Source organism: Takifugu rubripes, chromosome 8 (assembly GCF_901000725.2).
Source record: "Takifugu rubripes chromosome 8, fTakRub1.2, whole genome shotgun sequence".
NCBI classification, from domain to species: Eukaryota; Metazoa; Chordata; class Actinopteri; order Tetraodontiformes; family Tetraodontidae; genus Takifugu; species Takifugu rubripes.
The window spans coordinates 1,122,033-1,149,634 of NC_042292.1; the positions used below are offsets into that span (position 1 = coordinate 1,122,033).

General features: G+C 40.1%; 1 protein-coding gene and 1 long non-coding RNA gene across 2 annotated transcripts; both read left to right on the forward strand.

Annotated features, from left to right (window-relative positions):
- Positions 1 to 2,159: 2,159 nt before the first annotated feature.
- On the forward strand, positions 2,160 to 21,625 carry pudp (pseudouridine 5'-phosphatase). Its single transcript, XM_003977582.3, has 4 exons — positions 2,160 to 2,445; positions 2,853 to 3,071; positions 3,920 to 4,149; positions 21,331 to 21,625. The coding sequence occupies exons 1-4, from the start codon at positions 2,376 to 2,378 to the stop codon at positions 21,505 to 21,507; spliced, it is 696 nt and encodes a 231-aa protein (XP_003977631.1). The 5' UTR covers positions 2,160 to 2,375; the 3' UTR covers positions 21,508 to 21,625.
- LOC115250730 (uncharacterized) lies at positions 4,156 to 6,241 on the forward strand. The gene is made up of 2 exons (XR_003889300.1): positions 4,156 to 5,453; positions 5,753 to 6,241. It is a non-coding gene; the product is annotated as an uncharacterized lncRNA (long non-coding RNA).
- Positions 21,626 to 27,602: the final 5,977 nt, after the last annotated feature.

The window sequence follows — 27,602 nt, forward strand, 5'->3', positions numbered from 1 at the left end:
TGTTGATCGGTAGGGCCAATCCCTCCTGTGAAAGTGCCACAGTTAGCAATTAAAGGATAAAATCAGGCAGAATTACTAATGACATTGTCAACTGTGGGTGTTGACAATGACAGCTCTAATGGATGGACCTCTCCTAATCATGATGGGTGCAGATATTGATCCTACTGTACCAAATCAAACTAGATTAGTTTACTGGAATCTGCTGGTTGATGTTTTGGTACAGTCAGTCCAAAAACAAATCTGCTGCTCTATTTCCAAAGGTATTGACCTAAATTTATATTCTGGTAAATTTCAAAATATCCACACAATTTGCTCCAACCACCTGTTGTATCCCAGAGCAGTATCCCAGAGCGCCTGTGATGTTTAGGATAATGGCTTGAGTTTGCAGACAGACATGATCACATTTCCAGCATCCACAAAAATAAACTAGGGGTTGTGTTTTGTAAAAGTGTGTCAATTCGAGACAGTCGCAACAACAAGTCAACTAGGTCAGTGTGAAGCTACACGCATATATCTCTGAAAATCCACCTGAGACACAACAGGCCACAGCAAAGCCAGCAGTAAACAGATGATGCATTAAGGTATTCCATCTTCTGATCAATTTCTGTTTTTTAAACCACTGTTTATTGGTATATCAAATTGGTATATCCAATAAATATATCCAAACAATGCTACCCTGCGACCAACTGTCACAGCCTTAAAAAGTATGGAGGAAAAAGTAACATGAAAAAAGGTCATATCATAGAATATATGCAGCTATGACATCCTGAGCAACTGTGCCATATCCTATTGTTGGAGATATAAGAGAAAGGGGAGTTCAGATCATTCAGAATATTTCCAAGTTGTCTGAGCCAATCAACCTTTTGCAATATGCGCATGCATCGAGGGGCTTTATTTGACTAGCTAACAAAAAGCTCGTTGTTGAGGTTGGTATTGTGACTGAAACAATTAATGTTTTCTTGTTTTATTGAAATAAACGCCTTCATCTCTTCCATATCAAAGGCTTGTGTTCTACATCGCAGTCAGACTTGGAATCAAACATCTGAATAATCTATATATGGATCTTTGTCTAATAATTAGGTTTGAAGTTTTGAAAACAAGAATCTCGCATCTGTAACAGTGGCGGTGTATCGGCGGTAGTCACACTCCAGAGGGAGATGTGAAACCCAACTAACATTGTCTTGGGCTGTGATTTCACCACTATTAATAGCGACAGATGCGTTGTTTCACTCATGCAGCAGAGTGTCGCCCAGGGCTTCTTCTGTTCTTCAAATCTGCCTGCTTTTGTTGTTGCATTAATATGTTGGATTCAGAGAAAAAGTAACCATTTACTGGCCATTTGCTCAGATTTTTCGTATTTTGCTCCTTTCCATAAACTTAACTGAAGAATCGCCAAAATAAGCCCACCAAATGGGGCCCAAGTCTCCTTTACACCGTTACCATCAAGCAACGAGTTTGACCAGACCCCTTCATTAAGATAAAAGTTTCTGTCCCCTCCTTGCTCAGAGTTGCACTTAGAAACCTCCTAAATCACTCTTAAACTAAGAGTCCTTTTCAGGCTATGTTAGGATCTCTCTGACAGAACTCACAATCTTTGTGAATACAGGTCCTGGTTTTTGGCAACGCATTAATGTAGGGACACCATGACTCATTAAATGTACATTTTTCCAAAGAGCAAAACTAATTATAACTTTGATCTAAAATAAAATAGATAAACTTTTTTTTTTTTTTTAAAGCCAAATTTATAAATGCAATGCAGTAGAGTTAGATGTGCAATAAAATGGATGACGTGAGTCAAATTTATGTCTGTCACATTTGGACTGTTCTTGGACTTATTATATTTCAACAATATTAGATACATTGCACTGTATCCATTTCAGAATGATTGTATTTTTGTAGCATCATGTCCTGACTTGTTACCCCACTTTCTAAGAAATCTATCTATCTATCTATCTATCTATCTATCTATCTATCTATCTATCTATCTATCTATCTATCTATCTATCTATCTATCTATCTATCCATCCATCCATCCATCCATCCATCCAGCCATCCAGCCAGCCAGCCAGCCAGCCAGCCAGCCAGCCAGCCCTCTCTCCCTCCCTCCCTCATTTTGATTTGACTTCATTTCCCAGCAGCACTCGTGCTGAATGACCAAAATACATCCCTGTGCGAATGCAGGAACGAGTTCGCCTTGGATATAGTCGTTTTATCAAATTTGTTCAGCTCATAGTATTTTTTGAACACGTTGATACAACAATTCCTGTAAAAAAAAAAAAACAATAACTTTTTAACTGATGCTTTTTCACCGTGATTCTAGGTATAGGTTATAGTTGACCTACGCGCCGTCTGCTCAACGTGGAAGTGAAGGAAACATGTCTGTGGTCGGCTGCTCCTACAAACCTGTAACCAATGTTATTTTTGACATGGACGGCTTGCTTTTAGGTGTGAGAGTTTAATATATGATCTGACTATATGTGCTAATCGTTATGTATGACAACTTCTCCGTTCATATGAAATCCCATTTATTCACAGTCGTGCGAAGAATTTGGCTTGTCGAATCAATACGTTTTTGGTTAACCTTCCAAGTAAATTAGTAATTGTATTACATTAAATTGTGTTCATATTCGTCCTTCAACGTTGTTATATATTAAGTGTTTGGACCTTAGAACATCAACTTAATTACCTGCACAATTGTGAGATTTTACTGTCCAAACACTTCAGGTATTACTCTATAAATATCTATATATGAAACATTTGACAAATTCTGAAAATAAACGTTACAGTTTTAAAAATGTCATGTGTTTGGATCGTTTTTGAGCAATGATTGTGGCAAGATCTTCTCGTTTTAGACACGGAGCGGCTGTACACGGCGGCCTTTCAGGAAATATGTGACCGCTTTCAGAAGCAGTACACGTGGGCCGTGAAGTCGCTGGTGATGGGCAGAGGTGCACTGGAGGCTTGTCAGATAATCAAGGACACTTTGGAGCTTCCCATGACGGCAGAGGAACTTCTCAGCGAAAGTAGACAGATTCAGGAGAGGATTTTCCCCTCTGCCAAACTCCTTCCAGGTAAAATAGCCATTTGTGTTTCTTTTTGGAAGAATGCTGAATTGCTTTGATAGAGCAGCCTACATGCTTGTAGTGAGGTCTGCTCCTCTTCACTGTTGTACAAAAAGTCTTGTTCTTCTAGTCAGGAGTGAATATTGTCGATCTGCTTTTTTTTTTATTATCTCATTTGGGTTTTTACTTGTAGATTTTGCAACATTGAGTTGCTTTCCTATGAAACTAATATTGAAGCCTATATGCTTTTACAGTCAGACAGATGCATTCATTTTTGTTGTGTTTCATATTTAATAAGCACACTTGAGGGATCTAATTCCACTGACCTTACTGTTTTTAAAAATAACTTGTCGTTTTGAGTAGTTTTTCTTGTGATTGTGCCAGTTTATAATTGCAATCAGCAGGATAGTTTAGCTTCTTGCATCAAATATATCAACAGCAGAATCATGAAAGCCTTCCTAAAATGTTTATGCAGCTAACCAAAGAAAAATCACATAAAACCTCTCTATATCACTATAACCTTTGTCCCATTTTCAACAAACGTTTTTTTTTAAATTAGTAAGATGTTTATTGTGCTACAATCTTCCCTAGTCTCCATAAATGTCATATTCTTGTCATTATTTCACCCTCCTGCCTATTACACAGATAATCTGTTTATGTACAGTAGCTGTACCTTTTTTATGTTTTTCTGTCTTATCAACTTTGTGGCTCTGATTCTTTTGGACATTTGGTATAGATTTACTCCCTGGGTTTTAATTTAAATGTTAATAATCCTAATTCCTGCACACTAATTCCTGCACTTTCCGTGTGAAACAATATTTACCATAGTTGGTATCATAAGTATCTTCTTTCATCAGGAGTGGAGAAACTGGTGATCCATCTCCAGCAGCATAACATCCCAATTGCTGTGGCAACCAGTTCAGCCAGTGCCACCTTCAGTTTGAAGACCAGCCAACATAAAGACTTCTTTGGTCGCTTTGACCACATCGTTCTAGGTGACGATCCTGATGTTAAAAACAACAAACCTCTTCCTGATTCCTTCCTGGTCTGTGCCAGCAGATTCAACCCTCCAGCAGCTCCTGAAAGTGTAAGACATGATAAATCCACACACACACACGCTCCTCCCATGTTTTAGGAATACAAGTTGGAAGGGGACAGCAATATTGCACAGGGGTGCACTGAGCCATATTGGCATCGGTATGGTCCAATATCAATAACACTCTTCATCGAGTATCACTGACAATGGGCCTGAATCATAGGGGCCAGTCGATTCAGTGTTTTTATAATATTTATTAACAGAAATTGTTTTCAGAAATTGCCCGAATTGTTTTCCAAAAACTTGATGGCACCTTGCAATACCTATGGAGTAAATGTTCTGTGGGTCGGTGTTACAACGTCAGCTTATAACCATCCAGGTCATTGTATCCAAGGTAGTTTTCTCTGTCAACTGGACTGGGTTTCTTCTCTTGAAGACGTTTCGCCTTCTTTCCAGTCCAGTTGACAGAGAAAACTACCTTGGAGTCAGCTTATAACAAACCAAACTTAATCAAGCACCTACAAATTGATCTAGATAAACAAAAAGGAGGTGGCACAAAGCAGCTATATTTGAAGGAGATGAAGGAAAGAGGTGATAAATTTCCAAGTAATGGCGTTTGCGACGTGGCAGGCTAAAAACATTTCTCCGAGACGGCGCTATTTGAACTGCACGGTAACCTTTGCAAATGCATATTAGAGAAGATAAAAGATGTTAAAGTTCTGAGTTTTTCAATTGATTTCCGGAGCTCTGAAGTTTCTCCTCTTTAGTTTAACAGCAAACTGGGTTGATGAGAGTTACGTGCCACGCTTTGCAATATTAAATGCAGCAAACATCTATGGGTCACACACCCACCATATGGAAATGTTTGACAAGGGGCAAATTCCATTGAGCTAAATACATGTGAGGGCAAGGGTCAATGTGAGCGTGCGTAGTTTAAGCTGCGTTGCACGTTCAATTCAACTTGTCAACGAGGGACTTCTATCACAGCGTGCTGTGAGTGACGCTGTTGCAAGTGGGAGACAGATTGTTGGACACTTTAAATGTTCTCCACTAGCACAGCCACGACTGCAAGATATCAGCTGGAGACGAACATGTAACGGAATGGCTGCAGCAGGACGTTGGAACCAGGTGGAACAGCACCCACCTCATGATAGAGAGGTTGGAGGTTGGAGCCTCCACTGCTGATGTCCCGCGCGTCACCTTTGAGAAATAGATCCTCTCTGTTGAAGCTCAAGATGACAATGGGATTAAAACTATGAGGAAGACCCTCTGAAAAGCTGTTCACAAGCACTTTAGCACGGTTGAAGAAGAACTTCCGTGCTCTCCGGGCTGCTGGACCCAAAATATGAAGACAGGTGAGACTGTAAAGTTATTATATTACAGGTATAATGTAGGGAGTATAGTGAAATATTTCAATATTTTTATCATTTCAGTCATTTCATTCTTTGTGAGAAACATTATATATATTTAATAGAACTTATAATGGATACATTTAGAGAACTTATAGATATTACATATGCTAATACCATATTGGAAAATTAAAGTAAGGAAAACTGCATACTTGTATTATGAATTAGTATTAATAATATAAAGTAATTGATAGCATTACTTTCTGAGTCTATAATTGAGCTGAACATGTTTGGGTTTTTTTCAGATCTTTTACCAGTGCAGTCTCTGCCAAGCTGAGCAAAGGACCTGGCTAAGGAACAGGTGGAAGATGTGAGGACCCCACCGCTGATGGAGGATCATAGGCTTCAGAGCCACCAGGAAAGCCCCCCCGAGTGGAAACCCAGCAGCAGCTTCATGGAAGAATTCAGTGTGTGTGTGGGTGTGTGTGTGTGTGTGTGTGTGTGGGGGGAGCATGAGCAAGGTCCTGGTAAAGCAAGCCGCTCTAGCACTGCTGGACAATTGTAAGGATATGATGGATGATTTACAGAAGAAACAATTCCTGTCATAGATGATTCATACAAATGTTGCGGCGCCAATCACCAAGTTTTCTGGCCTCCCTGCCACCACCTAATACCTCTGTGCCCCTTGTACTAATGTTTAGTTTTTACCATTTTAGTGAAGCTATTGGTTTATTCATTTAACTTTGTAATGCATGTTTATTTCCCATTTGCATTAAACCACTTTAAAGAGCTGATTACTTTTTATTTTAATTTAATATACTCAGCGCTTTTGTATGTGTATCAGAAGGGTCGATACTAAAACTCAGGTATCTGTATCAGTATTGGAGGTTAAAAAAGCGGTTTGATGCACTACATGATATTGTACAGCATGTTCCATGATGTGATCCATAGTGTTTAGTTGAGTTAAGACCAAGTTTCTATTCGTTATAGGATAGTTTTAGGTGCAAACGATACATTGACAATATTGTAAAAGCTTGACCTCAAAAGCAGGACGTGCATGTTATATTTTGAATATCCATCATCTGTATTTCCCTCCTTCAAGATATGATCACGACATAATCAACCAGGCAAATGGAAACATCCTCATGCAGCATTTGAATATTTGCAACCTCAATTCGAAAGAGAAATTTGAGGCATTGAGTAAAAAAAGTCTGCTCTTCTCCACTCACTTAAAAGGCTTTTTGTTGGAAATAGCTCTCCCCGTGGCTCCACACAGCTGATTTTTATTTATTTTTGTTATCTGGAGCCATTGCCAGTTAGGCCTGGCATTTTTCTTGATGAGATATGAAACTGAGGCTCAGAGGTGGAATCGACAGAGTGTTCAATTGAATAACGAATGATGCTGCGTCACTCTCTGACTCCCCATCCTGTGACAGTAGAGAGGAGGAGGAGGAGGAGGAGGAGGAAGAGAGGAGACAAGGAGCCGAGACACAAGACAGAGGCAAAGCTGGAGGCCAGAAGCTTGAGAAAATAGGGTAAAAGCAAGAAACAGATGTATAGTAACAGGACACATCTATAGTAACTGGCAGCCATTTTTGGTCCCTCTTGGTTTGCCACATAAGAATGATCACAGTAGCAGATCCTTGTCACATATTTGGCTCTTCACAAGCAGACCTGGAGTGAGCTGATATCAATGTGACTGACAGGCTTTAGCGTGACTGTTTTTTTTTTAACCGAAATAGAAAAATAATCCTGATTATTTACGGGAACATTCAGCGGCGTTGGTACTTGTTACATCCCTGTTGATAAATCCCAGCAAGGTAATATCTGTAATATTTCATTTTGTGATGACGGCATGTACCCCAGCAGTCACAAAGATAGAAATAGGGAGGAATACACCCCGAGCAGGTCGCCAGTCCATCAGAGAACATTCACAAATTCAAACCAATGGACAACTAACAGATTTCTAAACTTAAAATAATAAATAAATAATAGATTCATTAAATGCAAACATTTAAAAAGTTTACTCTAGCTTTTCCGGATATAGAAATCGAGACGTTTGTTTGAGACAAGACATGAAGGGGCAGAGAGAACTAGTTTTTCCCATTTTCATTTATTATACAAGACATCTACAACATAATCCAGATATTTAATCAGGAACATCTAAGACCTGAACACTTCTATCTTAAACAGGAAATTGGTCTGTTACTGCCTACAGTGGAAAAGGCTCAACGGTTTGACAGTGCATGTACTGTTGCACAGACTAATGAAAGTGTGTGAACTGCACTCCTCGGAGACCTTGTCCTGAGACACTTGTTGGTATTTTGTTGTCGTCTGCACTTGCTTATAATGCTAATGCTGTCTGTGTGCTCTCTGCACTCTCTCCGAGGATTTTGGTATCGCCAGCGTGGATGTGGTCGCCTTGGATTTGGCTTGCTAAGCTAAGGCACTGCCAGATCTCGCAAGTTTTTTATTCAGTTCCCAGAATTGTAAGTCATTTGGGAAGATAGTTTTTCTATATTTGTTGCTTGTTTTTATACTGATTAACCCCACTGAGATGAATTAGCTTATAGCTAAAGTGACCTTTAAAACTTGTGAATGAATGCTTTGGATTTTCTGATTGATTTTGTAGCTTTGTACTCATTTTATTAAGCCCTTTGCTCAGCAATAACACAGCCTCAATTTTCTATGCCACATTTGCTTCCACACAAATATTGTTGCTGCTTAGTCTATCCTGACTTTTCAAAGCACTTTGCATGAACCTTTATTCACACACTTTTAAAATTGTGTGAATAATGTTGACCAGCACAAAGGCTGCTGTATTTAACTCACCTCTGAGCCTTCACACACATAGGGTCTGTAATGGTTGACAGTGACAGAATTTTAATCCCATAGCCTCAAACGCTTTGATGGTGGCAGGGCTTCAGCATATTTTTCCTTACAAAATATGGCATTAACTGTTATTTCGTCATTTAGCATTTTTAATTTTAGCATTAATGCTGAGCACTTAAACACACTGGCAAGATTACCAGATCTGCAAGCTGCTCAGTTTTCCAGGAAAATAAGCACTTTGGCACAACTCCACGCATGTTTGCTGCACAGTTATCCGTTGCAATATTGCCAGTATAGGGTGCAATGAGTAATATGAAATTTTCAAATTAAAAGCTATAGGGTCATGCAACACCGGTAACCCCCCTGAATGTCTCTAGCTGACTAGCTGTGCCACTGTTTCTGCCAATGATGATAACACGGTTGTCTAATAACGACAATGTATTCTCAGTGTATTTATACTTTGTGAAAATTAGAACTGTTGGAATGGGATGAGCACAAAGCTGATAGCCCCACAGGAATTTAAAACAAATGTATTCTCAAAACACAAATTCCTCAGGAGTGACCCTTTCCTTAGTAGCCTAATCACATCAATAAATATGCCAAAATGGTCAAATGTTGTCCGTTAGAATCTTTCCGAATAAGCCACAAATTTTGTCCGTCTTCACTGCGTTACACTTGGACATTGTTCAATCTGTCCTCAGTTTGTAAACTTTGCAAAAGGAACAAGTAGCAAAGCACAGAACCAGAACGCTGACCATCGATTTGTGATGCCCATGCTCTTGGTTCTTTACCTTGCAGTTTTCCAGCGCACGTAAAGGTCAGACCCCCGACTGCTGGCAATATGAAAAAGCCTAAATGCCGATCAAATTATGCTGAAGCTGCCCGGAAATAAAACAAAATACAGGGAATTACATGTTGCCATTTTGTCTTAAACAGTGAGGATACATCTTTGGACTGTCTCCAGCTAGCCCACATTTTCATTCTAACATTACAAATGAAAGTGGAAATAGAATACATGAGCTCTTGAAAACCAGCAAATTAGGAGAAGGCCCTAATGTTGCTTTCCTTTCCCTTCCAAACCATTGGATGAACGTCCACATTTATGGAAGTGAAAATGGCAGAATACTTTCACGGGCAGTGCAAAGGACCAGAGGGACTCTGTAAGACCTGTAAGACCAGTGAAGGACTGACAAGTAGTGTTGACTTTTATTAACTTTATTTATGACTTACATTTTGCACTGATGTCATATTACATTCCTGAAAAGTTAAACAAAAAGGGAATCATATCATCAATGTGCATTTTCGCATGTTGTTCCAGCTTCCCATATGTGTTTTTGAGCCCATTCCTTTTTCTACTCACTCTTCAGTTTAGTCTAGGCAGAAAGACATTTGTCCCGTGAGGACTTCCTCTCGCAGTTACTCCATTTGGTTGCTTCGTTCCAGACCTGGGTAATGACACAAGGATAAATAGTTTAATAATGGAAAGAATTGCACCCGGGCAAATGGTGCAGCAAGACTGTAAACAGAGTTTCCCACTGAATGAGTGAATATGTGGCAGGAAATATATTACCCAGTTCCAAGGAGGTTATTTTTTACAGTGCCATTTTAATGGCCTAAAATCTCCACCTGTGTAGCACGATCGACTTTTATCTGCTTCAAAAACCTGCACACTCCCCTGCTCCTGTGGGGTGTGTGTTACCGATGGGTAAACATTTTTGTAATTATTGTGGATTTAATGATATTTTGTCTACTCCACCTTTTTTTTTTTTAAATTTCACATTTTGATTGTTTTTATAAAACTCCTTTGTTCTCATCCTGCACACTAAGCGTGTTATATTACAAGTCTGCATTTACTTTCTCATTAGTATGCTGGTGGTGGATATTGAGGAGTTGCTGCTTTAGGAGCAATGTGGCATTTAATATCTTAATATCTGTCTGTATATTGACCAGTTGTGAGTCGATCATGCTTAATTTGCCTGATATTCTCATCTACTTGAACCATGTTTTGAAGTTATTTTCACATGGATCCATGGGTATAACCTGTAGATATGCAGCCTCTCATTGTCGTATATGGCTGCTAATCCAACCCTTCTGCTGCTGGAAGGAAAAAATCTGGATATGGATATGGATGCAGGGTGAGGTAAAAGCACCTAAAGGGTTCTAATGCTTCAAGCAGCAGGGACGCTCATTTTGTGCATACTAAAATGTTGAAGCTTTTGGAGTCAACTCAACTTATTATGGGCCGGGTGATTCTTTCAAAGTGCAGTGACGGCTAAGTTAATTTAAAACCACTTTGCCCAGCGTTTGTGCGTTTGCATCCCTCTTATCTAGTCTTGCATCCGTCTGCTCGACTTGAATGTTGACACGTGGGCAATTAAGGGACCAGAAAGCGGCACATTAAGTTTTACACGTTACACAACTTGCTCATTCCATGAGATATTTACGATCGATACCTGCCAGAGATAAACAAGTAACAACTGTTCTGGGATTCTGTGACGCTAGGGGTCAGATGACTAAGACTAAGATTCCTGTTCCTGCTTTCTTTACTGGATACTTTATCTCAGCAGCCTTCTTGTGTGTGGGATAAGCCTGCTACAAGGGTGAGTACAAGTCATCACAAGAGGGGAAAGAAAATCTATTTCCAGTCTGTGTCCTTATGTTCAAAGTCCTTTGGGCTGCTTTTCTGAGAGCTAAAAAGCGCTTTCACTCAAAAGGCAGGCATTTATTACGATCATATTGTAATTAAATGCTCTTAGTTGTTGTCTCTTGTGTAGAAGAATTGTGTTTCCCAGCTGAAAGGCTGTAGTATTCCTTCTCCGATGGGTAGTGGACTGTGTTTGTATAGTTATATTTATCTTTAATGGCTCAGTGTTATGTTATGTTATCATTCTGCATTCATCCATTCACTCTCATTTGAAACTATGGACCTTTGCATCTTGCAAGGGAATTAAACTAATGACTTTTACATCACTAGAGAGCCCCTCTATCACCTGACCTATAGTCACCACAGCATTAGGGTGCACTCACACTAAAACTGACCCCCCCCACCCCACCCATACATATATATGATTGGATCTATGCAACTTTTGTGATCTATATTGTATATAACATATAAAGACTTCAACTTATTTGAAAAATAATCTACACCTAAAAAATCATTTATTCAAAATCAAACACTTATATGCAGAAAATTATTGTCTTCTATAAATGAATGTATTGAATCTTATAGAGAGCACCTGAAGAATGAAGATGTGAAATGGGCAGCTGCTGCTCTTAAGTGCTTTATTTAAACTTTAACTCAAGAGGAGCAGGTGCTGGTACTTTCTACACCATTCTAGTAAAGTTGGTGTTGAGAATTGGGCATTTATCAGTGTAATCTACTCAGCTTTTGCCACCGAGCCGCATGTAACGTGTGCAGTGCAGAAGAAATAAGTGACTGGATGAACTGATAGCGAAGACATTGGCTAACCAACCATCCACTCAGGGAAATGTCCCAGGTTCATTGCATCATTCAGCCAGACCGTCAATTTGCGGTTATTTCCTCTTTTCATGGCAGCTCAGAAATAGAACTCCCCAGTATGAATCCATAATGTTCAAAGTAAGAAGTGAGTGACAGGGGATGTGCTCTATACTGCAGTAGTTGGAATACTGGATGTGATGATACTAATCAAATCAAATCAAATCAATCTTTATTTATATAGCGTCTTATACAATCAAAATTGTTTCAAGGCGCTTTCCAGAATCCCAGGGCCTGACCCCAGACAAGCAACAGTGGCAAGGAAAAACTCCCCTTTAACAGGAAGAAACCTTGAGCAGGACCAGGCTCATGTAGGGGGACCCTCCTGCTGATGGCCGGCTGGGTAAAGAGAGAGGAGAGGAGGGAGGACAGGTAGAGGATAGGATAGGTAGGAGAGGAGAGGGGAAAGAGGAGAGGAAAGAAGAGGAGAGGGAGAGGAAAAGGAGAAGGAGAGGAGAGGAGAGGAGAGGAGGAGAGGAGAGGGAGAGGGAGAGGGAGAGGAGAGGCACAGAGCACAGAAACACACACAAAAAATATGCACAATCACTTCAACGGGGCCGGCGGTCATTATGCAGCTCCGATGGCAGTGATACCTGCAAATAGATAGAGAGGGGGGGGGGGGGGGGGGGAGAAGCAGGAAAACTACACAAGAATCAGCATAACTAGTCTGCTTAATGAGGAGAGGAAAGGAGAGGAAACCATGACCCAGTGGAGTGACAGAGGCCTGTCAGGTGATCATGTTTCCGGACCCCGGCAGTCTTAGCCTATAACAGCATAGCTAGAATGTGACCTAATGATTAGACGACCCCCTAAGTATGATAATTTGTCTGTCTATGATAGTAACTGGAACTACTGAATTAGTAACAGTAAGCTTTTTCAAAGAGGTAGGTTTTGAGTCTGATCTTAAAAGTAGCGATGGAGTCAGCCTCCCGTACCTGGACAGGGAGCTGGTTCCAAAGCAGGGGGGCCTGGTAGCTAAATGCTCGGCCCCCCATTCTACTCCTAGAAACTCTGGGAACCACAAGTAGACCAGCATTCTGAGAGCGGAGCGGTCTATTGGGCTGATAGGGTATCACTAGCTCCTCCAGGTAGGATGGAGCTAGGCCTCTGAGGACCTTGTAGGTCAGAAGAAGGGTTTTAAAAGTTATTCTAAATTTAACGGGCAGCCAATCAAGCGACGCCATTACAGGAGTTATGTGATCTCTTTTGTCAATACCTGTCAGAACTCTGGCTGCAGCATTTTGGATCAACTGGAGGCTTCTTAAAGAGTTGTTTGGACACCCTGATAATAAGGAGTTACAGTAGTCCAGCCTGGAAGTAACAAATGCATGGACTAACTTTTCAGCATCAGGCTGCATCAGTAGCTTCCTGATCTTTGAGATGTTCCTCAAGTGAAAAAAGGCACTTCTAGAGACTAATTTAATGTGTGAGTTGAAGGAGAGATTTTGATCAAAAGTTACTCCTAGATTCCTCACAGAGAGACTAGATGTTAATGAGATACCATCTAGAGTGATCATGTGATCTAATCTATCCCTGAGAGGTTCAGGACCAAACACCATGACCTCACATACTAGGTGCACCCACATGACTGTTGTGCCATCTGATATTATAAATATAGTAATTGTGCTTTCACCTGAACAAAATCTCGAATGCATTCTGATTATCGATGTCTTTGACCCTTGTTAGAATGTGAACAGGTAAATGTCGGGGTGCAGCTCTACGAAGAGGTGCTTTTACTGAACTGCCTCACGGCCAGCTGTGTGCCATCTGCCGCCAGAAAAAGGGCCTGGATCCCTTCCAGATCAGAGCAAACAGGCCCCGGATGGTGGCATCAGGATGCAGAAAGGTGTCCGCAGCCCAAATGTGTAAAGGAGGCATTCTGTTCCACACAATAGTAAGGATCTGTTTATGAATCCGTGCACACCAAATGTGCATGCTTTACAGCCCTGGCCTCACCCATCAAACCATTTGTCTCGTTTCCGTTAGGAGCTTCGACTTCAAGACAGTGTGAATCAAGACTCTGCAGGCTCTTATTAATCTTGCATGTGCTTGGGTGTAGGCCCGAGGACTGGTTGTAAATCTTTGGCGGCGACTTCTGAAGAGCGTAGCGGATGCCACTACTCCTTGTAGCTTTGACCAGATAAAGCCAAGTGGCAATGCCAGGCGGCTCCAACCTTTTTGTATCACATTTACTGTGACACATTTGTCAACCAGAAATCTGCTTTTAGTTCCTAAAATGTTCCCCTTTCCCCTAGTAATGAATAACTAGCACTAGTAATTCATTACTAGTGCTAGTATTGAATTACTAGCACAATCCAGTGGAGGCCAAGAACATGCTGTAATGTTTTTTAAAAACCTTAAAATAATTTTACCTGCTGTCAGGTTTATATTGGTTTATTTTCTCAATAAAAACAAAGTAAATGTTATATTTTGCTTTAGTTATTTACTCTCTATCTAATTGTTAGACCTAATTGAAAAACAAAAAATGTTTTATTAAGGAAATTCTGACCAACAAGCAAGACATTCAGAACTGTTGCCCTCAGCGATCACAAATGTGAAAAAACCTCAATGTCAGTGTTTCCCATAATTTCACTTATTTGTACAAATAACTTAGAGCTGAACCAAATAGACATTTTTATTTGCTTTTGCTTAAACACGTTATCCTGAGACTGTCCTAGACAGGCCCGTGATCATGTCGTTACAAGTCTGGTGGCAGCACGCATCATAATGCATCTTTTATGAATCTTGATGAACTTATCAGCAAGCCTTTAAGTTATCATGTTATATCATTATCATATTATATTAACCTGTCATTATTTTAACACAGCTTGGAGCTCAACATGTGCAGAGACAGTAAGTGACGCTGTCATGCTGTTTGTATATTTAGCCAATAAGCTAACCTCTTAAGGCATGTGCCCAACCCTCCTTCCCCCGGAAACTCACCACCACAAATAGATTCCAGTCCTGTGAGAACCTCTGCTCGTGCTTCAGTCTTCATTTAAGCCAAGCTTCATTATTCCTGTAATTCTCTTCAACCTCGTGACATTTAAAGCTCGTCTGAAATCCTATTTTCTTTCTAGCTGCCAGTAACATTTTCCATGAAGGGAAAATAACCAATATCCATCCAGACAAAAGAAATTGAGATTAAATCTAATCGTTCTTTTGTCTCTACAGAAGAATAAAGAGAATCACGACGGCATTCGGGGGAATTTTGAAACTAGTAGAAACGCTCAAAGCTGGTACTGCCATACTCATTGAAGTCATTTTATGATATGCAGAGTTAGTATGAGAGAGTAGTTTTATTATCCATCAAAATGCTAATTACCAGTTTATCAACACATAATCATCCTTCTTATGAAAAAGAATCTTTTATAATCTTTTTCCATTTACATCATTATTACCAAGTCAACAGTTTGTCTCCTGAATCAATTAAAACTACTCCAACTGATTTAATCTTTTCATTTTTTCTTCACACTGCAACACATCTTTGCACAAGTCATTTTACAAGTCAAAATTTGTGCGTAGATATTGTCTTATAAATTCTACCCATAGCATTTAAGGTTGGGGAGCTTGTAAAGGCGTGGTGGTTCTGCCTTTAAGCAGGTGGTTGGACAGTTCCAGAATCATAATATGAACATTTGTTCAATTTGTTCATTTGAACAACAGTAAATTATTCAAGGCCTCTGACAAAAATTGGAAATCTACAGTCCCTTTTCAGACACTTCTTTTTTTGCCACAGTCGTCTGAAGAAAGATCACAATGGCCACAGGAAGGACATGCATTTCTATTGGATGGGATGAGTATTTTGGCAAAGCAGAGTTTAGATGGGGTATGAGCGCAGGGTCACAGTAAGGTCACCGCAGGAGTCGTATATTCATCTGAGTGAGAGCTTATCTCTGGTGTTGAGCTGCTCTCTGGTGTTGAGCCACAGCTCAACACTTGTACCACCAGAACACCCAGAGCTGCTGAGCAAAACCTTTGGGTCAAATTCTTACTCCAATGTTTTTTCAAAATAGCTGAAGGATGCTGGAATCAATCTCTGCAATATAAAATATGTGAATGCAATACAATCGGGATCGATTGTTACCTATGCGAATCAACCTGCACCAGTTGACTCGGGTCAACTAGGTAACACCTGTTTCCTAACAGCTGTCTTAACAGCTGTCAGTTTTCAGTGTACAAAATGACATGACCTGTTTCTACCTTGTCAGCGTCGTAATTATGAAATGTGCTGATGAAAAGCACTTGAAGTTTTGGTTTCCAGGATCATGTATTAGAAAGATGTTAGTTTCTCTACGCTGCAATAGTAAAATAGTGATGGTGAAGCGGGACAGAAGGCAGTTGCAGTTTCTTAGTAATCACTATTAACCAGAAGGCAAAATAGGAGGGCAGAGAATCCAGATTGGGACTGTGGTTCCATTTTATTCTCCTCGGAAGGGGGGGGGGGGGGTTTATTTCCAGGACACCTTGGACCTTGGTGTATTATCCTTGGTGTATTATCCTGGTCAGCAGAGATTTGGTGAACTTGTGTTTTCAGTGTTCATTTAGCTTGTTACATTTTTATGAGGATTTGTTGCCTTGTTGGTGTTTAACAATCACAACACCTCCTGTCTGCGTTGCAGCTACCGTTGGGAAATGGTTTTAGTCTCTATTCAGCAGTACTAAGCCACTGATACAACAGTGTTTTTACTGTAGTCAGTTGAAAAGGAAGTGTTCACATTAAGCTGTCGCTCTTGGTAAAAGGTGGATTTGTTTACTCAGAGAAGTGGTGCATTTTTAGTAGTTCAGATGAGATGACCTCAAAGGTACCTCTGTTAGCCAGATTAACTTGGATTGCTATCCATCTTGCTGTTCACGTGCTATTAGCGATGACTCAAATCCAGAGGGAAGGGAGAAGGTGATGCTGAAGCTATTGGGAGCAGAACAGTGTCCCTTTAATTTGGGACAAATTGGCCTGAAAACTTTGATAAAACATAAAATTTCAGCTAAACATCACTAAAAATTAGCATCATCATATTGCCTATCCGCCCTTTCCATCTTCTACCACTTCTCAGCAGGGTTGTGCTTCCCTGTGGGAACCCCATCATGGACTCTAATTTAAAACTTAAATCAGCAGGCAAATATTGGAATATTTATCCCACTGATCTTTACATTTGTACTGACTTTTCGTCCACCAACCGGCCATGTTGTCATGAATAGACCTTCTTTATTATATTGCCTACTGTATATGTGCTGGCATATGCTGTGCATTGTTGAGTGAAGATGGCCTGATGATGGCGTTGTAGGTAAATTATAACGTTCATATTTTTTTTGTGAAGGCTCTTCTCAGTCAACCAGAAGTGTATTTAGGATGTTTCATATTGGGGAGGGTAATGCAGCTCCTTTATGCAGAGGAGAGCCAGAAGACGCACCAATAGAGGCTTCAGGAGGCCACTCATATCAACACTTTTTTCTCTCTAGACCTTCAGAAACAGACACCAAAGGGAGGACATTAGGGCTGGACTTCCAGAAGATGGACCTGTTCTCAATGTCCTACTTCATGCTCACTGGCATGTGCCAGAGGACACCAGAATCGTGGCATGTTGTTTTCTTCCCAGATGATGGCAGGAGCTCACTGAGCTCTGTAGCTGCTGTGGAGAACATTGTGCTGCCTGCATGATTGCTTTTGGTGATGGTCCATGGAGGGCATATCCTTGGAGGACTGTACAGACCTCCACCTGTACAGACCTCCACCTGTACTGACCTCCACCCGTACAGACCTCCACCTGTACTGACCTCCACCCGTACAGACCTCCACCTGTACTGACCTCCACCTTTACAGACCTCCACCCGTACTGACCTCCACCCGTACAGACCTCCACCCGTACAGACCTCCACCCGTACAGACCTCTACCTCTACTGACCTCCACCTGTACTGACCTCCACCCGTACAGACCTCCACCCGTACAGACCTCCACCTGTACAGACCTTCACCTGTACAGACCTCCACCTGTACTGACCTTCACCTGTACTGACCTTCACCTGTACAGACCTCCACCTGTACAGACCTCCACCCGTACTGACCTCCACCTGTACTGACTTCAACCTGTACAGACCTCCACCTGTACTGACCTCCACCTGTACAGACCTCCACCCGTACTGACCTCCACCTGTACAGACCTCCACCTGTACTGACCTCCACCTGTACAGACCTCCACCCGTACTGACCTCCACCTGTACAGACCTCCACCTGTACAGACCTCCACCTGTACTGACCTCCACCCGTACAGACCTCCACCTGTACAGACCTCCACCTGAGGTGATGATTTGATTTTGAGATTCCTTGAGGTCAGGGTTGTGTGATTTAAGGGTTGTCTTGTCTTAAGCAGTGTAAAATCGTAAAGATAAGGATTGTGCAGTTGTGGTGCTGCAATACTTATTAGCTTAAACGTCCTCAAAAGCTCCATGCTGGCCGTATATGTTGTTCGTTTTTCTGCATGTAGGTTCTACACCAGTTATCTTTTTGGTAATTTTACCAGCACAGTCACTCCAATTCCCATGTCTGCCCTTTATTAATGCATGTGTCTTGGTTTAGGCACATAAATTCCTGTAATTTACTTCAAAAATCCACTCACAATCTTCATTGTGTGCTGCAATGCAGCTACATCTGTTTTAATCCGTTTTAATACACTAAGGAGGCAGATTAAAGTGTCATTTCACAAGCTCATTGGGTAATTACCAGTTCTAATTGCCTCCAATCAAGGGATTTAGTCCAGGTCCTTTATTGTGTACTCTAGTGTTTGCTTTCATTGTTCAACATCCTCCAGTTTCAGGCTTAGTGACATCATAGAAGTCAATTAGTGTTTCAAGAGTCAAAACAAGCCCTCTTTGTTTTACCTGCGTATGCGAGTTGAAAAGAATGAGGGTTCTTAAGGCTTTCTCTCAGACTTAATTTGCTTCTTTATGACTTTAGACTCACCGTATGACGTTTTCCCTACTGAGGTGTGTAGTTATTTCCTCTCCAAATTTATTAAAATTTCTAAAACCCCTCTAGGTTTTAGAAATATGGTAATATGGTATTCTTGAACCAGTACTAGTACAAATCCTTCTAAAATCCTTTTCTATCACATTTTCTCAAAGTGAAATGATTTCCAACCATGGCTACATGCAGCACCTGCATTGTCAAGATACCAAACTCATTTTTTATACACAGTAGCCTGAATGAAGCATCAGTTTTGGTGGCAATTGTTTCTAAAATAGACACGGATATAAAGAAGACACTTTCACTTGGAGACACTGTGAAACTGGTGAGGCTGTTTCTCACCTGATGCAAATCTGCTAAAAGGGGAAAAAAGACCACAAATTCTGTAACAACCAACTTTTTACATTATCTGAACATCATTCCTCAACGAACCAGCGACACATTGACGGTTAAAAACAATAAGTAAATACTGTAGCGATGTATGTTTGCTTTTGAAGGAAGCACTCTTAAATAATGTTATATTGTGATCTAGCACAATACATTTGGTATGTATTTGCTAGCATCAAGAACTCTGGGTAGGCACTTTTGCTCGATCTAAAGTGGAGGCTAAAGTGGCTTTTGCTGCCAGGGCATCTCGGCTTGAAGCCATAAGACCCATATCTACACGTGTCCGTTTGGCTTTTTCTCCATTATTTTCCACATCAATTAATGTAGCACGTTAATTTGTAGTTATACTACTTTTAAAGAGTATTAAATACAATTCTTCCTGTTATCATTTTTAGTATTATTATATCCTGATGGTAGGATTTGTGTCTTGGAAGCAGCCACCTTCTGTAAACTGCTCTAATTGTCCATCTTGTTTGCGAATGGCTGCAGAATTGAGCTTTAGGTGAATCACGTCATTGACATTCAATTCCAGTCAGAGCGAAGGAGATGGCGCATTGGATGTTTCGTGGAAACTTCACATGTGCTGTATTTGTTGCGTAGATGCCTATTTATCTGCCTGTACGTGTGGTTTGAACCAAACACTACATTGCAGCTCTTTTAGGAAGGCTTTCATACAGCCCTCCTTGATTGGCTTAAAGTGCCTTTTGACTAAACACATGAACTTACTCCTCCTCACTGTGACTCAGAGCCAAGGACATTTCTCTTACCTCTTAATAACACCCCCCCCCCCCCCCCCCCCCCCCCCCCCCCCCCCCGCCTTCCTTCTTGTCTTTGGTCTTCCTGCTCTTTTCTGCTCAGGAACTTGCTCTTTAAAAGCTATTTTTTTAATAGTTAATAATTAGCTCCATTTTGTTATGTTAAAAAAACACACCAACACCAAACATAGGGTTTATTCGATATTCATTTACATCATTTCTTTTGAGGGTGGACTAAATACATTAGCTAAGGGCTGAGCCCTTCCTTCAGGGTTTTTTTGCAGCAGTTCCTTCCGCCGCAGTCATTGTTGGACCAGAACTCAGTCCTCATGCACAATATAGCGCATCAGCCGTAATCTTAAAACTGTTGAGAAGCGAATCATAGCGGACGTGTCATTCCATTGGGCGTTGATGGGCCGTCTGGAATTCACGCAGATGTGACTTCCACACCTGCCTTGCTGTGCTAAACGTTGTCACATCCCAGCTTTGAATCGGTCTGATGGGGCTGGATACATTTGTTGAGTCGATCTGGTTGCGTGAGACAGATTCTTTTCCCTGTCTTTACGCGTGATTACTGGATACCGGCAAACATTTAACCTCCTGTTGATGGTTCATCTGCAATATTGTCTCGGTGTGTCCTTGTTGAAACGGGTTCACTTGTTGTACACCGTCTATAGTTCTTTTATTTGTTTCAAGGAAACAGAACAGCTGTTGTTAGTTAAATTCCACATTAGTGTTGTTGTATTGGCGAGGACCTCTGAAGAACAACACTAACTGAACTAACTAAAGACTCATTTATGCAACCATGTTTTTTTTTTTTCTGGTTTGTTCGCTTGTTGCTTTGAGCTAATTAGATACAGTTTAGTTGAGCAAACAATCAGGCATCATGACAAATTAATGATTTCCTTGTTTTCTGAACAATAAAATCACTGTACCTCATTATAAAACTTTCCACGCACGCCCAACAGAATGGAACAGTAAATATTACTGTTTGATTAATTTGTGGAGTTTGTGACTAGTTCCTGTGCCCTATAAGAGCTCAGAACGCTAAAACTTGGCATGGAAAACCATCCAACAACTGTTGGCATGGAAACCTTATTTGTGAAAGGTGTACAGCACCAAAGGAAAATATGAATTACAAACAAGACTTCTTCGGATTTAGGCAAAACACAAATCCAATGAAGCGTAGCTACAGGGACGCCGCTCTGCTTATTGTAGATTGAATGGATATCTCAGCTGACAAAGCTAAACGCTATAACTCTGAGGAAATATCAAGTTCATCACACTAAAATGGAACTGGGACCGCTGATTCCCATTCTCCTGGATTGTTTTTCCGCTCACAGCAGAGCGATGCCTGCCCATGGGCTAGAACCCTGTAGACCTAATAGGCTTACGGGATAAAATCTTTTCTTCTCCTCTCTCCTTGCCCAGTGTTTGGTCTTTGAAGACGCTCCCAATGGTGTCAAGGCGGCACTGGCAGCGGGGATGCAGGTGGTGATGGTTCCTGACGACAACATGGACCCCCGCCTCACACAGGAGGCCACGCTGCGGCTCAGGAGTGTGGAAGAATTCGAGCCAGGACTCTTCGGACTGCCGTCATTCAGCTGAGCCAGATGAATTACAAAGATGATGTCATCGTAACAGGCTGATTATTATTGTTTTAAACTGTTTTTTGGTGATTTTTGACACATTTGGTCATTAAAAAATTAATTTAAAGCACCATAAAGAGGACTTGCACCTGTCTACTTTACTTGTTCCATCAAATGCACCTGCACTGCAGCACATTATAGAAAACATTAGCAGTTCATACTTCAGTGTTTTACCCTTGGACACATTAACAGGCCGGGATTTACTCTACCCCATGAGCCGTGGCCATGGCCATGATATTTATTGCAGATTATGGCGCATTAATGTTATCCTAAATTTCCAAACATCGATTGGGTCTAGAGAGGCTCATCTTATTCAAGGTAATGATGTGTTTTGCTCTGTTGCCTGTCACGATAAAATCTGGGTGACTCAGAAGGTTGATGCATAAAAAGCTAGCATGACTAAATATATTAAATTTATTCTTTAAAACAAGAATTGACTCATTTGAACCATATGAGCTCTACCAATTAGTACAACCCTAACCCTAGCCCTGGTACGTCACTTTAAGAGCTTGGAAAAGTCACTGGATGATTAAAAAAACACGACATCGAGCCGCACCTTCCACAGCATCCATTTGGTTAAATCCACTTAAACCTTTAGAAAATTCGGCAGAATCCTGACGGGAACCATATGGTGGTATTAAAATGTGACAATCTAAAGGTAAAAGTCACAAGTTAATGTAATAATTTAAGATAGAAACAACCTATGCTAACCTTTTTATGCCAGTCTCTGATTTTGCACACTGATTCACACACTGAGCAGGAACAACAGTTACATCAATCATTATCAAAAGTGGTTAGTAATATGTTCCATCTCTATTTTTAAGCTCAGAAAAAAAAATTGAACTTTTCTCTTTATTACAATTGCTATTAACCGTCCTGTGAGGTGAATCACCTCAAGGTTGCTAAGGGGGAGTGACAAAAACCAGTTTAGCAAAATAAGGGAAAAAGGTATGTTTCTGGGCTTTATTTTAATGGATTTGTGGATCTTGGCTAGAATTAACTTTAGCCCATTTTGTGTTTCTTGTACAAGTTGTTCACACAATTACAATCTGCTCCTTGTCTCGTGTGATTTAACACACAGTTGACTTTTTTACTGGCAAGAAATAACCACAAAGTATTAGTACACAACTTGCAGTATTAATGCAAGGACCCAAGGTCTAAGATGTGGGCAGAAAAAGGATTTTGCTCAGAAAAAAGCCTGCATGTCCTACCATAGAACCAGTATTAGCAAAATTAATTAATGCAAAAACATAGCTTTCCAGCTCTTTGGATGTGCTCCTTTACTCCATCCTACGTGTCCTGTATCATATCTGTAATGTTGCAAGCTGGCCTTTCTGCACTGCCCCCCCATTTTTATTTTCTTATTCATACTGTCATTAGTTGGTGATTTCCCAGCATTTATATACCATTTGCTTTTGGTATGTAGTCTTCTCTGTGTTCCCACAGCAGCTGAATAAAAGGATACAGTTCTGACCCTGAAATAACCTCAGACAAACTGCGTAATAGCATATAAGTCAAATGTAAAAATCTATAATGAATATTCAGAGAACAATAATAATGCAATTTCCACACATTTTCTATTAATTTTCTTTTTGACTTGGATTTAATTGAGGGAACGCATCTTTTTAAAATGGTCAGATAGTCAAATCTTTATCAGGCATGCAAATGGGATGTTGGCTCTTGGCTTAAATTCACCATGTATCTTCTCACAGGCAAAGTCCTTAGTGTGGCCATAAAAATCATGTCAAATCAGAAATAACATGCATGTGCAATCTCAAATTCACCCAAAAGAGCATGTGTGTGTGTGTGTATATGTACATATATTTACTGCCAAAAGAAAATTTTAAAATATTATGCTGATCGTTCAGCAAACCAGTCTCAATTCTCTAATATCACATTCAGATCCTGCATATTCTTATTTAATTTTACACACACACACACGCACACAAGCATGAACCTATGACCACTTTTTGTTACTCTGTTATTCTTTGAAAAGCCTAGAAATCGTGCAGGAGAGGTTAAATGGACTCATTAGAGGACAAAGAGGCCAACTGGAGTGGCATGAGTAGAGCTAAGAGCCTAAATAATGGAATGATAATGGGACAGAGAGGTTGAATAGCCTGAGCAATGAAAAAGAAAATGTGGGTAAAGCAAAAAGGCCCAGGCCATGGTGTAACACAGGCAGGTAAATCTGCCATACAGATGTACTCTGCTCTCCCTAAAATTGTAGCATCAAAGCGGATGTTTCCTGTCTATATTAAATGTACTTTGCAAAAATACAGGTTTTATGTGGTTTGTTCATTTATGTCAGCTTGGTAGATGTCATTATAATTGGTTATATGACAGTAAAATAAATTTAGTTCATTCCGCTTCTGACTTGTTTGCCTGCTGATTTTCCACTATTTGTTACTCAAATAACTTATTTTTATTTTTTGACCACTTTAAACCTCAACTCCCTGAAATTGTTAAGTGCTGCAACTAGCAAGAACCAACAAAAAACCTACGATTTGAGCTCAATCTTTTTGTGCTTGGACGCAACTAAAGAGTGGAAACAGTCTTATGAGCCATTAGCCCCTCTCGAAAGCTAAATACACATAAAAGGCTTGTAATCACATGTCTCTATATTTCTGAACATCAAGGTGAACCATTCAGTCGGTAGAAGAGAAGTGCTTTTTATGTCCACTGCATGTTTGTTGCCTTGACACCTGTATACTAGGAGATGTGAGACACGGGCCTTATTTTCTTGTGCACGGACACCTGACAGAAAATAGTGTTGTTTGTGCACGAAGCCTCTCACCAAAAGATGGGCCTGAGCTGACGGCTTAAATTTATGATCACTTCTTTTTCACTTAAAACAGCTGTCATCTGACACATTGGCAATTGCAAAATGGGTCAGACATCTACACCACCTCACAGGCGTCTCTGAATGCACCGCTTAGAAAATAGACCGTACAGAAAATGGCTCGAGGCTAAAAAATCAGAAAAGAAAGAGAGCATTTCATCCAATTTCTCTGTGACTATGAGCAAAGAGAGCAGCGGCTAAAAGGGAAGTGGAGAGAGAGATAACTGGAAAGCATGTTTCACTGGCCGGCGTCCTCATATGGGCTCACCCATATATATATATACAGTATATATATATATATAGAGAGAGAGATAGTGCTCTATAGAGTGGCTGTGGGACACATCTGTCTTCAACAAATCGCTTTTAGATCGCTGTTTTATCAGCAGTTCGACAAAAAGCTCCGCTATGAGAGTTAGGAACCACAGAATGACAGAGACATGGCACGGATGAACCAATTTTGGATATCAAAGTTTTTTTATTTGTCTTTAGGGGTTTCAGTCTTTACACTTGAATCGAAGACATTCCGAAACAGCGCTGGCTAAAAGTCAATTCTGCTACTTCAAGATAAAGATATTAAATTTACTTTATCATCAAAGAAACTTTCTGGCAGTTGTGAAAACCTACATACTAAACTTGAAGTCATTAAAACTTTGAAAATTATGTTTTTGGGCTGTTTTACTCTCTATGACTGTCTTTAAAACTGATTGAGGGATTTTACAAAACGGGTTCTTTTGCATGATGTTACATGTTACGTGTACCTGGGAATGTTTTTCATAGCGTCCTTGAAAGTCATGTGACGTCCTGGGAAAAAAAAGAAGTTGAAAAGGAGGATTCAGTTTCTCCTTCCCAGAAATTTCCTTAATTTAAAATGTTAAGCCTATTATGCAAAATCTACTCCGCCCGGCTTCACAACTGCTCCGTATCTGAACTGAACATGGAAACAAAGACCTTTAGCCTTGAACAAACTTCCCAGGAAATGTCAATTTTTTCCCAACCTTTCTAATGCACCTCAGTAATTCCATAATTCTGCCTTATTAGAGAGCCTTCCCACTTCCTGTGCTCCGTGAGGACCAGGAATATGCGATTTTATGACCTCCAAATGTCTTGTGAAAGTCATTTGCTGGGACAAAAAGCTCGACTCTGCAAGGTAGCAGAACTTAAGATTTTTCTTTGCCCAACATATCGAAATCACCAGAATTTACATATCTTCAAAGGCCAGGCTTTTGCTAAATTACAAACAAACTAAAAGCGATTCAGAAGAAGTATTTTTGCCAGATGAAGTTCTATATCCTGCTGCCAAATGTGCAATCTCAAATTCACCCAATGAGTTTTTATGGAGATGAAGATATGGTAGACCTCCCACTACAAGCAGCTCTTTCCTGGGTTATAAGACGCAGGCTTGGTTGCTGCTGCAGCCTCAGTGGAGCATGTAGACCTCATGTTTTATTCATCTGCAAGAGAGGAGGCAATGAATTGGACTAGAGGAGCAGGTGAGCGGGAAGACGACATGGGAGGCAGAACTGTTCTCTCCAAAAGGAGTTTAATCTACAATTAAGGCCGCATGACATCAGACAAATCACAATTTTCTCTTTTTTAATGATGATGCTATGTTGCGCAAAATACAATGCATTTTTCAGCATCTTGCAATATTTTTCAAAATATTTGCTCAAGTACTATACCTGAGTATGCATTTGAGTTGTTTTTTTTTTTTTAAAAGAATTATGTTCATTTTAAGCTACTGAAAATGTAAGATTTTAATATTGTAATTTTTACTCACGTAAGATTGCTTCACTTCTCAGATAGATGCTGAATCTAAACAGATGCTTTTTAATTGATCTTTTTCTTTATTAAATGCATTGACACATAAAGCTAAAAGTGTAATTGTTTAGAACATTTGCTGATGCAAATACGAATACTTAGTAGACTGAATAATCCACCTATATCATTGCTGAATCTACGGTGGCTGCTTGGGACAAAACACATTCATATATTTAAATATTTAATAGATTTAAATAGTTTTGCCTTGAAGTTTAGATGTTTTTTTTTTTCTTTTTAACAATTACTGTGCTTTGCAAAAGGTTCCAGTTTAAGCTGCATTCAAAAGTGCTGCCTAGTGCAGGCTGTTGTGGAAACACAGCAGAAAACTAGTCCGAAAGAAGAAGAAGGATTGCTACCAGTTTGGCCTGTATCTACTACATAACAGCCATCTCTGTCATCATCCATCCATCCATCCATCCATCCATCCATCCATCCAGAAAACAAATGAACAAACCCATCTACAGTCCAAATCAGAACCATTTTATTTCATAACTAAATGTCAAGGACAGGTATATATTTTGGATGCTATAAAATCAATTTTGTTAGATCATTAAAATATTCATTTTTGTGTTGGTTGCACTGCTGTTTGGATCTTTTCCCCTTACCCTTTATGTATAGAACAGCCCAATTAATCCAAGGGGAGGCGACTTCTTGCATACGGAATTTCATTCTGTTCATATTTTGTAAACTGAGCCTTTGACTGAGCCTTAAATGACCACAGCAACACTGGAACCTTCATTGCCCATGAACAAATACCAAATTTTCATAAAGTTTAAAAAAAAAAAAAAAAACCCTGCAGAAAGCCAGCAAAACCAAAAAAAATCTGTGACCTTTGACCTTCTCCGGATGATGTAATGCTGCCAACCAGTATAAAAATATTAGACACTTAAGATTTACCTGGATACAACATTTAAGGGAAAGTATATAAGGACTTTAAGTGAAAGTGCTGTCATGACCTTGAGGTCAAACAATTTATTTGCAATTCTTTTTTTTACATGAAATGTGCCTGATTGAGGGCAAAACATACATTGAAATGAATAACCTCAGCTATAGTTAATTAATCCTAAAATGGAAGGCTCTGCTAAAAAATATCCAAAGATCTTTCTCCAAAGAAATGATATATGATACTGTTGCAATGCAAAGGATAATTAGCATATTTTATATTCAATTCCCTTTCATTTACATAACCTTAATGATATGTCATTGTCTGAAGATGCATTACAGACCCCAGCACCTGAACCCCCAGAGTCAGCCCTCATGTACCAGTGGCAGGACAACGCTCTCAATTTAACTTTTTCTGTAGATATGAATGCACGAGTGGATGATGTGTGCGCTCTGCGATGACTGGCCACCTCTCCAAGGACTACCGAAGCCTCTTGTGACCATAATTAAGA